Genomic DNA, 12,578 nt, shown 5'->3' with positions numbered 1-12,578 from the left:
TGAATTTGTGTCGCATTATCCTTTTTTGGAAGCAGAGTAACAACCCCAAAATTTAGCCGATGCAACGGTAGTTCTCCTCTTTGGAATGAAATAAAAAGTGCCATTAAATCCAATTTTATTACTTACCAAAAAGTTTGATAAAATTCCGCCGGAAAACCATCTGGTCCTGGCGCTTTATTATGCTTCATCTGTGAAATCGCCTCATACACTTCCTCGAATGAGTAGTCTTTGATCAGAGTCTCATTTTCAGCCGCCGATTCTTGAGGAATGTCATCAATTCTATCCTCTACCATTAATTTTTTTCGATCAAGGAGCATAGCCCCAGCCTCTGCATCCAAAGGATGCACACAGCTTTCTTCTTTATTAAATTATTCGCAATGCCTTATAAGGGGAATACAAAGATCAACTCGAAGTCTCTCCTTCCTAGCGACAACTCGCTATACCTACGATGAAGGGGGAACCAAGAACAAGGCCATACTCCCTGACGGTACACCAACACACATCATCCAAAAAGCAAAACCCCGAGGGTGTGCCATTGCACACGTCGCAGAGTTTGCAACCGCCATCTATCTCGAACCCATCTCCAAGCGAGATCAACGCATTGACCGTGCCAGGCCTGCCGTCGATGTCACCATAACACCAAACAGCTCCACCATCCTGCCCGCATCCAGCAGTCCTCGCCCGTCTTCGATACCCCGCAAAAAGTTTATTCAAGTGAAACAAACAGTTTTCCTAGTTGCAACACATGCTGCAACTAGCGATTAGCATGAATCATGAAACAAACATTTTTTCCTAGTTGAAAAAAAATCTCTGTTGCAACTAAACTTGTAACTCAGAAATGAACAAATAGTGATACAAATAGGACGGTGTAGGACTCAACTAAGAGCTAACTTAATTCTCAGCTAGCTAAGAATTAGCAAAACTGGAAAAAATATCCTAGGTGTCATTTGTTCAAACCTTAGGCCCTATAGAATAGCTTCGATTTATTGAAAAAATTTCTACATGGAAACTAGTTGACTCATGAGCGGGGCATATGAAACTTGTGGTTCCTATCACAATTTCGATGTGCAGGGTATGGAAATCCGTCTATTAGTGGAACTTGTTTGCTTGCAGGCACAAACTCAACATGATCAATTAGTTCCGTGAATTAGGGATGCGCCTTTTGTGTTGGGTAGTAGGAGATATGGCTAGGCCCCTCCTGATCAGGGGCAAGACCCGACGCGTGCAAGCTGCGCAGGGTTCCCCAGGTTGGATGCATGCATATATGCAGATTGTGCTGCCTAATCTCGGCTCAGTGTCGTGTCACACGCAGGAACACACACACATATCACGGCGCCACTCCTGAACCTGGAGTCAGTGAACGCGCTATATATTCCCCCGTCCCTCCCGCTCTTCCACTCCACCCAACATCACACAGCTCGCCACCAAGTCTCCCAGCTCCCAGACCAAGAGCAACTCAGCAAGCAAGCGAACACGCGCGCTCGCTCATCCGACCGCCGTGTTTCCAGCTCGTCACAGCCAACCAAGCATGTGCAACGTCATGACGATCCCGTCGGTCGCCTGGCTGCGCCGGGCCGTGCGGCGGTGGCGCGCCCGGAGTTCCGCTTCCGCGGCGGTGCCGGCGGGGCACGTGGCGGTGTGCGCCAAGGGCGCACGGTTCGTGGTGCGGCTGGCGCACCTGGGCCACCCGGCGTTCCTGGAGCTGCTCAGGCAGGCCGAGGAGGAGTACGGCTTCCCGGCCGGCGCCTCCGGACCTGTTGCGCTCTCCTGCGACGAGCACCGCCTCCGCGACGTCCTCCGCCGCGTGTCCTCGTCATCGTCCGACGAGCGTCGCCGCTCCTCCCGCCTCCGCGGCGGTGACCAGCGGCCGCTGCTCAAGGGGTTGGCCGGGGAGAAGGTCTTCTTCTGAGCGATCGGCAACCTGCCCGCGCGTTCGAGCGCACCGAACGGTGAAATCGTCGAAGCACCGCAACACGCCATGCATTTCTGCGCCCAACGGGAAGAACAGGCGGAAGCAGCACCAGCGCCTGCCGCCGCCGTGAAGGCCATGCAAGCGTTAAGGCATCCAATCAAAGGCTGAGTGCCCGAGCGTGTTCCTGTTCCGTGCCCACTACCAAGCTAGTACTATGTACAGTAATTGATTGAAGACTACTACGATTCTTTTTTTTTTTCGATTGTTTTCTCTGTTTTGTAAATCTTCTACCCGGCCGTGCAAGTAACTGCCGAGGACCATGTACGAGTGAACTAATTCAAAGGTTGATTGATTGATCGATTAACTTTTCTTGTTCTACATGCAATTTGTCGTCGTTCGTCATGTACGTGTTCGTGATGTCGATGTGGCGATTCAACCTGTCTTGGCCCCTTGATTGAGTTCATTAGGCGTTAAGCGTTTAAACTTTGTATTTACGTGGTATAAACCTTGGGGCAGCAAGTTGGTTTGGGACATCTAATTCTAAAGGTCAAGTTTTTTGATTGGTTGGCCCTCCACATTAGGATTTAGATGACGGATTGTTTTGAGAGGAGGGGTTGGGATAATTGTGGCATTTTCCGCTTTGCGAGCAGACTCAAGAGACGGCGGCACATTTGTTCTCCCATTTCCGCTACATCAAGCGGCTTTGGGGAATGGTGCAGGATTGGCTAAGCATCACTTCCATCCGCACCCACTTGTGGATGAACGATACTTCCCTCATGATTTGGTGGATGTCGATGTCGAGCAATCCCATGCCTAACCGGAAGGAGGCAATGTCTTCTATCACCATGCTTTTGAGTTGGACAATTTGGAAGGAGCAAAATCCAAGAGTTTTCATTATTTAGTACAAGCACTTCCTTTTTTTGGTTTTCGCTTTGTCTTGCCAAGGCACTTCTACTTAATTAATGAATGGTGGAAAATCTTTTGCCCTCTTTCAGAAAAGAATAAATATTGGGTGGAGGAGTTCAACTCAAACGAAACCCTAGTCTTGACCACTCTAGCAAATGGTTCACGAGAGTGACAGGGAGGCGCACAATATGACATTGAGCTTGATTCGACAAAAAACGTTGAAGAGCTGTCGGTACCTTAGAGCTTACTTTCAAGAGACATGATGATGATATCATGACGAGGAAGAAATCTAAACATATCATTATTTTAACAAATCTTACAGTTCATCTGCGGATAAAATCCTAGTATGAGCATATATATTCTCTTCATCCCAAAATAAGTAACTTGGTTTATCATGTATGTGCACATTAAAATGCGTCTAGATACTTTTATATCTAGATAGAACCAAGTCACTTATTTTAGAACGGAGGTACTATTTGGACGAAGAGAGGGAGTTAATCAACTATAGTCCTTGCTTGGATGGCAAAGCCATGTTGCGGGCAGCGAGCGAAAATTGGACTATTTTCTTCTATTCGTATTACTTGTCTCTAATATGAATGTATTTATATACATTTAGTTCCAAACATATATATTACCAGCGACAAGAAATATGAACCGGTGGGGTGGTGTTTTTGGCAGCCTCCCCGCGTGCACTAGACTTGAAAGGAAACCACACTCTCAAGTCTGAACTCCTCCTTGTACGGTTGCAACCGTTATCCTGCGAAAGTACACCTTCTAGTTTATTTTGTCATTTTTAGTTCATAATTTATCCAGAAATTTTAAACTAGAAGAAAATAAGTAAAGTAGATCAAAGCGGGACTTTCGTGGTGTAGGCTTTCAATCTTACCTGCACGTGCGCGCGTCAAGAAAAACATGACATGGAAAGATTGATAATGATTTTGAATCTCTCCTGCACGTACGTCGACCAAGTGACTTGACTGACAGAATACGGTTCAGATCGACACACCGGCCATCTATATTTTTGATCATCCCATCCCATCGCGTTTCAGAGGTGGAGCAAATGAGCAGTCGCCACGAGTTGTGACGAGATCAGGCCATCAGGGACAGGTGGAGTATGTTTTACCTGTCTGTGCATGTTAGCCATTCTTAGTCTGACCATCAAGACATTTTTGTTTTGTCAAACAACTCAGTAGTTCGAGTGAAACAAAACAAGTCCTGACAATTCTGAAGCTCACGCGGCTACCTGTCTCCCCATGGTGCGCATGCATGCAGATGCAGTGGCGAGTAAAACAGGAGAAGGAGCAGTCCCGTCAGAGAAGAAACCTCCTGCGTGGCTATTTCCGCCGATCTGAATCATGTCACACAAGCTAGCTCCGGAGGAGATGAAAGAAAGAGACAAATCGGTTCCCAGATCGGCAGCATCCATCAACGGCGGATTGGTTCTGGCCCAGCTACACTGAACTTCCATTGTCGTCAGCTAGACCATGATCGCATCGTATCTTCTCTATCCAATCCGTTCCGATTAAAAGTTTACGCCGCATCATCAGCGAGACTGTGCTCGTGCGCACGACGTCTCAGCGGCGGGTACGTGTCACGGAGCGCGCCGGGGCCGGCGTCGCACATGCGGGGAATCTCTTGCGGCGGGGGCGATGATGGCGTCCCGTTTAATTTTTGGACTGAGCCACCACCAAATCGTGCGTCCCCATCAGCTAATCATCTAATCAAGATCCTACACGATCACATTACAAGTCGGTAAACAATGCGTTTGATAGGAAAATGGTTGTACTATATATATATGACGTTTCAGAATAGTAGAATACCAGTAGCATACAGTGTATACATGCGTGACCGGCTGGCAAGGTGCATGCACGCATCGGCATCGGCATGATCTACCTGTACTAACCGTGACCATCAAGTACGAGCCAGTACTACTACTTGTTCTAATCATTGGCACCCTCCCATGCACGTCACAAACCCATGTTCTTTGCTAGGGATCGGAATAGGGATCGATTGCTAGGAGAAATTAAACTTCAATTGTATCCAAGGAGGAACTCCAAGTCAAAATTCCGATAACTTTTTTTTTGTATTCAAGGTATCAAATTGTGTTCGTCTCATCCAAGGGAGAGAAAGGCGATCCGAAAAACAAAACCTGTCTAGGGTCCCATCCTCTCGTTTTCATCGCCGCCACTTCCTTGCACCTCCGGTGGCCTTGGAGGCATCTGTATCATGATCCTTCGAAGGGAGAAGGGCTCCTTTTTTCTTTTTTTGCTTAGGTTGTGTTTTTAGTTTCTATCAGTGTATTCCGTGTATCTCTTGGTTTCGAGTTGGTTTTTATGTTTGTTGGTGTGGATTCAGGTCTAGCTCTTTCGACCTACGATTCATATCCTTGGTGATGGTTGCCGCTCCGATGCACTTGTCCTTTGGGGGCATTAGCACGATGATTTTCCATTGGCCTACTACGACAAGCTTTGCCCAGTTTCGGTGATGGAGATGCGAGTATGGTAGCGAGCCCTTCAGCTCGCGCCAATGTTTGTAGCTGTCGTTAGGTGGTCTAACCTAATTGTAATTTTTTCTACAATTTTAGGTTTTTTGTATGACTATGGATGATAGATCGATGGGCTTTTTATGCAAAATGGAGCCAAGTTGTGTCATCTTAGGATAATTATTGAGCCAAAACATTTTTAGTATTATACTTTCATAAAGTATATCTATGTGAAAATATTGTAGGCCGAAACATAATATTCAGGCCATGGTTTCAAAAAATTGTATCCCCGCGAACCAATATCAGAAAACAACAACTATTGGGTTAAGTTGCTTCAATAAAGCCTAAATCTCATGATTTAGTCAATTTGATGGTGTTTTCGACAGGCCGTATCTCGGAGATAATTGCATATTGCTACCACAATTGAGGCTAGGGCTTCAAAAAACTACCACTTTTCAGGTCAACTTCAAAAAACTACCACTTTTGCGTCTAATGGTTTCAGAAAACTACCAGTTCTGTGTAACACTCGGTTTAGCCCATTTTATCAAGTTTCTGACAGAGATGGCCCACCACGGTGCTGACGTGGCTCGCGGAGATGGCCGTGTGAGGAACGCCGTTAACGGCGCTGCTGTCCAAATTGTGGTCTCGGAGGCGCGCGGAGTGAGGACGAGTCTGTGCACCTAGGTCATGGCAGCAGGGGCAGGAGGTGGCGGCGGCACAGGCAGCCTTGGCGGCGCGGTCGCCGGAGAAGACGGCGATGCCGACATTTGTGCCGGCGGCGGTGGAGATTGTAGCGGAGGCCCAGGTGGTGGGCAGCTGCCCCGTTGCAATTTGGGAGAGGAGGGGGAGATCTGCGGGAGCTCGAACCCGCTCGGCTCCTACTCGCAGCTCCCGCCGGCGGCGAGCACCGTCGCGCTGTTGAGGTCACCGGAGAGCTCGCGGTGGACCACTTCTGCCGCTAGTTACAGGTAAACACATTCCACCCATTTTATGTTTTAATTTTGTTCATTAGGTTTGTAAAATAGGAATCTGAATATTGTTTTCAAATTATGTAGCTTGGATGACGAACTGTGGTCAGTCAGATTAGAATTTGAGGGTAGTGAACACATAGAGATGAATATTGGGAAGTCTGACATCACGTATTTGCATTTGCTCAATTTAATTGAGAGAAAGGGCTATGGAATTACAGATTCAATGTACTGTTTGCTAGTAGATACAAATGGTGTGCCAGGGTATGAGTTGTTAGATGGAATGGGTAAGGTGCTGCAAATGTTGGGAATATATGAGCAGAAGCATGCAGTTACAGTCATAGTTATGAAGGGAAAGAATAAGCCAACGTCTAGCATGATCAGTGATATTGCTGTTGAAAATTCTTATTCACTCAATGATGATGAATTGTCATACCTTGGCAGCAGCCAGAATATTTGTGTTGAAGAAAACAGGGCAGATTGTTTATCAAATTCGGATGAGGATTTGTTTGCTCAAGATTATGATACACAACTTAGGGAAGAGAAGATTGAGTTGAGCCAGAAGTTAATAGAGATGAAAAAGAGGAGGCAACAACCAGATGAGCATATAGAAGGAGATACAGATGTTGATGACCTTTTTTGTCATTCAGACAGTGATGATGATGGCAGTAGTTTCATTCAGATGGTCCTCCCAGAGGATGAGCCTATGCAAGAGAAGAGGAGGAAGCTGACTCCTGTTAGGAAAGGGCCAACAGAGAGGGCACATTGCAGTACACATATATCCGAACCTGCATGCTATGTGCCATCTTCTGATTCTGGCTCAGATGGTGACCTTAGAGAAGAAGATTATGATGGAGCTGCAATGGCCTGGGCAGTGCCTAGTGGTAGGAAGAGTAGGGCAAAGAAGAAATCAACCAGGGTTTGGTATGATCAGGACAGGTTGCAGCCTGAAGACCAGTTATGCCTGAAGATGTGCTTCACCGATGTTTACCAGTTTAGAAGAGCACTCCAGAATTTGCACATAGCCCAACTAAGAAACTTTGCGTACCACAGGAATGGGCCAAACAGAGTCATTGCTGAGTGCTCAGAAAGGAAGACCATTGCTGAGTGCTCAGAAAGGAAGACCGTAGGCTGTAAATTCCACATGACTGGTTCAGGAATTGGAAAAGAGAAAACATTTTGTCTCAGAAAGTTAAACTTGCAGCACACATGTGCAACTTCAGGTGAAAGATGCAAGGTTACTGGAAAATGGGTTGCCAAGGTTTGTGAGAGGAACATGAGGATGGACACCAGGACAAGTATCGAGACTGTGATTGATACTGCCAAGGAAAAGTATGGTGTTGAGGTTGGAAAGGTAATGGCTTACAGAGCGAGGAAGAGAGCTTTGGAGGTTGTGCTAGGTGATCAGGTGAAGCAATATAAGAGGATTAGAGACTATTTGCAGGCAGTGATTGACACCAACCCTGGTAGTAGGTGTGTCGTTGCCTAATCGACGGTACCTCGGAGGAGGGATCCTCACGAGGGGGAGAAGAAGTAGGGGCCATAGGGCGGAGTGCACACGGGACGGTGGTACGCGAGTTACCCAGCTTCGGAACACCTGCACGATGACAGGGCCTACCGCTCGCTTGTCCGGAATTATCCGGGCGCTTTCGCGTTGTTACAATGAGTTGTGGTTGTGCCTCTAGGGCTCCCGGGATCCGGCTTATAAAGGCGCACGGATCTAGGGTTTACATGGAGAGTCCTAGCCGGATTACGGATAGCCTAACTACGGTACAATATCTTGCCGTGCACGTCACGGATCCGCCTTCCTTACATGTCGCATCGGATCCGGGTTCCTACCGGGCCTCCATGGATCCGGGTTACTCCCAAGGTCGGTCGGATCCGGCTTCCTCGTTCCCGGGCCGGACATCTTCCGTCAGGATCAACAAGAATCGGGCCGCCCGATGGGCCACATGCCTCATCACCGTCCGTGGGCCACCCGGGCTTGCCGGATCTAGGCACCGTCGATGGTACACCCATGAAGTATACCCACAACAGTAGCCCCCGCAGTTCTCCGAGTTTCGCCTGCAGTTTCCGCCATGCTTTTGCCGTAAGTTTCCGGCATCGTTGGTAACGCGGAGAAACTTGAAGAGCTCCAACTTTGCATTTTCTTCTTTTCCCAACGTTCAGTCGGAAAATGCTCCCATCCTGCGGGACTTCATCCATCGACATTCCAAAGAACATTTCCGGGTTACTCCCTGCTCGCGAATGGAAGCTAACTTACTCTCACGCAATTACCCGGAATCTTAAAAGACTCAAACGGTTCCGCCAATTCTGGCGCCATTTTCGCGCGATTTCTGCGGTAACTTATCTCTAGCCATTTTTACCGTTAGGGTTTGGGACACGTGTCACGCATCCAACGGCGCAACGCTTGCGTTCCGACCACAGGATGCGGAGCACGAATCTTATCCCTTCAGCTATAAATATCCACCGTCGAGGCCCCTTACCCTCATTCACCCCCCTTCTCACCTCTCTGCCGAGCGCCGCCCGTGAGCTCTTCCTCCGCCGCGCCGGATCCTGCCGGAATAGTCGCCGGAGCTTCACCGGAGCGAATCCACCACCGCAGTGTTCTTCGTGTTCTTAACTCCGGCGAGCCACCGCGCGGAAAACTCGCCGCCGGCAGCTCAGGCCACCGCATTCGCCATTACGGTAAGTCTTCGAGCTTCACTCTTACGCCGTAGTTGGTAGGGGTGAATTTTGGGAAGACGACGTGGGATCCGACTAAAGAAAGTTTCCGCCAAACCCTTTTTCTTCGGATGTCTTCAACGACTCCGCCTCCGACCTCGGAACCAATCATGGCGACCCCAATCTCCTCCGCCCTCCTCCCTTCATTCCAATCAGGCTGGATCCTTCAAAGGATTCCGACAAGGAGGCGGAGGGGACCTCTGCTCACCCGGAGAAAACCTCCGGGGCGGGTCAGACGGAGCACCAAACGGAAGAGGTCACAAAGAAGTCGAAAGCTCGGAAGCGAGATTCTGAAGCTAAAGGAAAATGGTGGCCCTGTACTACCACCGAGATGGAGCTGAAGAACCTCGAGTCGGAGGGCTTTCTGCAACCCGGAAGCTGGAGGTCAGTTCCGGATGAACTTGCTCCGGCTCCGAGGGACGATGAGATGGTGCTGACGAAGGCACTGGTGGAGCGCGGATTTTCATTTCCGCCTTCAGACTTTTTCTTGGGATTCTCGAAGACGTATGGACTCCAACCCCATAACATATCTCCAAACAGCGTGCTCGCCATCGCCAACCACGTCGCCCTCTGCGAAGGCCATCTCCGGTAACCCCCGAGATCTCTCTCGTTCCAATATTTTTCTCTCGTCAAGAAGATCCGGCAATCCGGCGAACTCGCCACATGCGGATCCATCACATTTATGCTCCGCCCGGGCCGCGTCTACCCCCCAACCGACCGCCACGAATCCGCGAGGTACTGGTCCGCGGGTTTCTTCTATCTGAAGGACGTCTCCGACCCCGCGAGCGAAAAGAAACTTCCGGCTTTTAAAAACTGCCCCGCCAACGAGCTTCCGTCATGGACGCACTCGCCCCCACTTCTCCGACTCGCCTCAGCTGACCCGCGCTGTCAGGCGGATCTGCAAGCTCACGGAGGAGGGGCTGACGGGGAAGGACTTAACCCTTTCCTGGTTCACCAAGCGGATCCAACCGCTGCAACACAGGGACCGCCTGATGTTTGAGTACACAGGGCGCGACGATCCAATGCGCGCCACCAAAGATAATCTTTCTGCCGACGCCCTCGACAAAAGGATCCGGGTCCTCATCAAGATTTCACGTGAACTCCATGTTCACGTATGCAACAAAGACATCCACACAAATGGATCCGGAACCGCGGTACGTCGCCTTGACTTTGGTCTATTGTTTTTCTTCACTTTTTTCATCTAAGTGTTTAACTTTGTACTAGCTCGAGGCGCTTGAGGAAAATGAACTCGGAACTCTCCTCCGAGTCCCATCCACCAGCAACGCGGACCCGGAAGCCGCATCGGAGGCGGAAGCTCCCGAGGCTTCCCGCCCCGCTAAGAGGAAGAAGCCAGCACCTTCCAGCCCCCGTGCGAAACGCGCCCGCGAAGTGCTCAGCATTGCGGCTACCCGGAAATTGGAGGCGGAAAAGAAGCGCCTCTCGCTAATTAATACCAGCAACAGAGGGCAGCCTGCTTCCCAGCACTTCTTCAAACCTTCCGGGTAAACGTCCACTTCCGAGACCCAAGTCCTGATTCAACGCTCGCTCTTATACTTGTATGTTTTTTACTGAAGCTCCGGAAGCCAGCCCCCCAAGGCCCCAAAGACCCTTAAGAGAACCAAGCCATCTCCGGCTTCTTTTCCCATTACTCCTGATGTTGAAGTTCCGCCTAAAGCTTCATCCACCTCCAAGCCGGATCCAAAGGATATCATCAACATTGATGACCTTCCTGAAGACCCCGCTCATCATGGCGACTCCGCCAAGGGGACCTCCTCACCAATTCCTCCGCCAGATCAACCAAGCTCCGCGTTCGCGGGGCCACCGAAGAGGAACAGGAGCAAAAGGCTAAGCTCCTTCAAGTAACCAACGCGACTCGAGTCCACCTCCAACCAACTCCGTCCTTTCAAAAGCTCACCCTTGCACAACGTCACGCGGAAGTTTCCGCCATGCTCGAACAAAGTGTGGGGTAAACCGGACGAGGAGGTGCGTGAACTCGCCGACCCGGAGGTCAGCTCGAAGGATTTTTTCGCCAAGCACAGGGAAGTGCGGCAGGTAATACTAGCCCCCAAGCATTGGGTGATATATTTCCGTGTAACATGTATTAGCCGATGCTTTCCGAAAAATGTACCTGAGGCGGAAATTTAAAATTTTTGTACCAAGACTTTGAATTCCTCGCTAGCCCCCAAGATTTTAAATATCCGACTAACTCCTCTGCACGTACCACGCGGAAACCGCACGAAGACCTGCGCGTGCATGTGCTGGAGCAGATCGCGGAGATCGAGGGGCTGCGCCGTAACGCGGAAAATAGCCAAAAGGCTATCCAGACTGCTTGAGACCCGCCTTCAAGGTACAAGATCCGGGTCTTACTCTTGTTTTGATATAGCTGTTCAGGATGCATAATATGTGCAATTCTGTCTACGTACAGAAGAGACTGCCAAGCACTCCAAGTTTGACGAGCTGTCCGCCAAGATCCAGGTGCTTGAGGCGGAGAATGAATCCCTCAAGGACTTTGTGAAGACATCCGCCTCCCAGGAAAATCAAGCGAGGAAGGAGCTGTCCAAAAAACATGCCCGCGACCTGGCGGAGCTGAATGAAAAACTGGAGAAAAGCCAGGGCCGCGTGATTTCCGTGATATCCAAGAACAAAGTTCTGGAAGCGGAGGCGGAGGCCATTGACAAACTTATCTTCCGTAAGCGTTTTCCGTGTTGTTGCTCCGGCCATCTCGCAAGCTTTATCTCTAACGGAACTGTTGCTTCTTCCACAGCGAGCCTTGGCTTCGAATGGACAAAAGAGTCAAACCTTACGAGGACGGAGGCATACGATGAAGCGCGTATATCAATCGACAAGTTAATTGAAGCCTGTCGCGGAATCGCCACGGCTCTGTCTCTGAAGAAGGCCAAAACCACAGTCATCGATACGATGACCAAACTTATGGGATTGGTGCCGGATTTCATCAAGGACTGGCAGAAGTCTTCAGCACGCGGAGTCGCCTCCCTAGTCTTGGCCACCTGCAAGGCTCACTTCCCCTCGCTCAACCTGGCGACTGTTGCACGCGGAGCCCCCCAGGGTTCCGACATGGGCGCCCCCTTGCGGAAACCGAAGGATATGAACAAGCTGTTTGTCAGGCGAGTGGATCACTCGTTCTGGTATAACAAGCACGATCTACCCGAAGGATTTTCCGATGCTGAGGAAGAAGCAGGTGAGCCGGAGTATTACGGGGAAGGATCCGGGTCAAGCGGCGAGCATTCCGGAGAAGGCTCTGGTGACGGCTCCGAAGCCGGATCTGGTGACAGTGATGACGGCTCCAACTACCAGCAATCTGAAGAGGAGGACTCCGAGTAGAGCTCCTGTTTAGAACAATGAAACAAGTTGCATCATTTTGGCCCCAGAGTGGGTTTGTAATAATACTTAAATTCTTAAGTAGCTAGGTACGAAACAACTATGCGTGGGCGGAAACAACTTATCCTGCTATCCTGTAATGTTATTCTGCGTGTTTCGTTTTATGTCGGAAAGCAAGTGCTGATGTCGTTGTTTTCCGGCTTGCTCGCTTGACCTTCCGCGAGCCGGAAGACCTTAGCCGGAGACG

The 12,578-nt window shown here is 49.7% G+C and overlaps 1 protein-coding gene across 1 annotated transcript; it reads left to right on the top strand.

Moving 5' to 3' along the window:
• Positions 1-1,528: 1,528 nt before the first annotated feature.
• LOC124671198 (auxin-responsive protein SAUR36-like) lies at positions 1,529-1,909 on the top strand. The gene has a single exon (XM_047207607.1). The coding sequence runs from the start codon at positions 1,529-1,531 to the stop codon at positions 1,907-1,909; it is 381 nt and encodes a 126-aa protein (XP_047063563.1).
• The last annotated feature ends 10,669 nt before the right edge of the window (positions 1,910-12,578 follow it).

The sequence above is a fragment of the Lolium rigidum genome, chromosome 7, assembly GCF_022539505.1.
Source record: "Lolium rigidum isolate FL_2022 chromosome 7, APGP_CSIRO_Lrig_0.1, whole genome shotgun sequence".
NCBI classification, from domain to species: domain Eukaryota; kingdom Viridiplantae; phylum Streptophyta; class Magnoliopsida; order Poales; family Poaceae; genus Lolium; species Lolium rigidum.
This window is presented reverse-complemented; position numbering and strand designations above follow the sequence as displayed.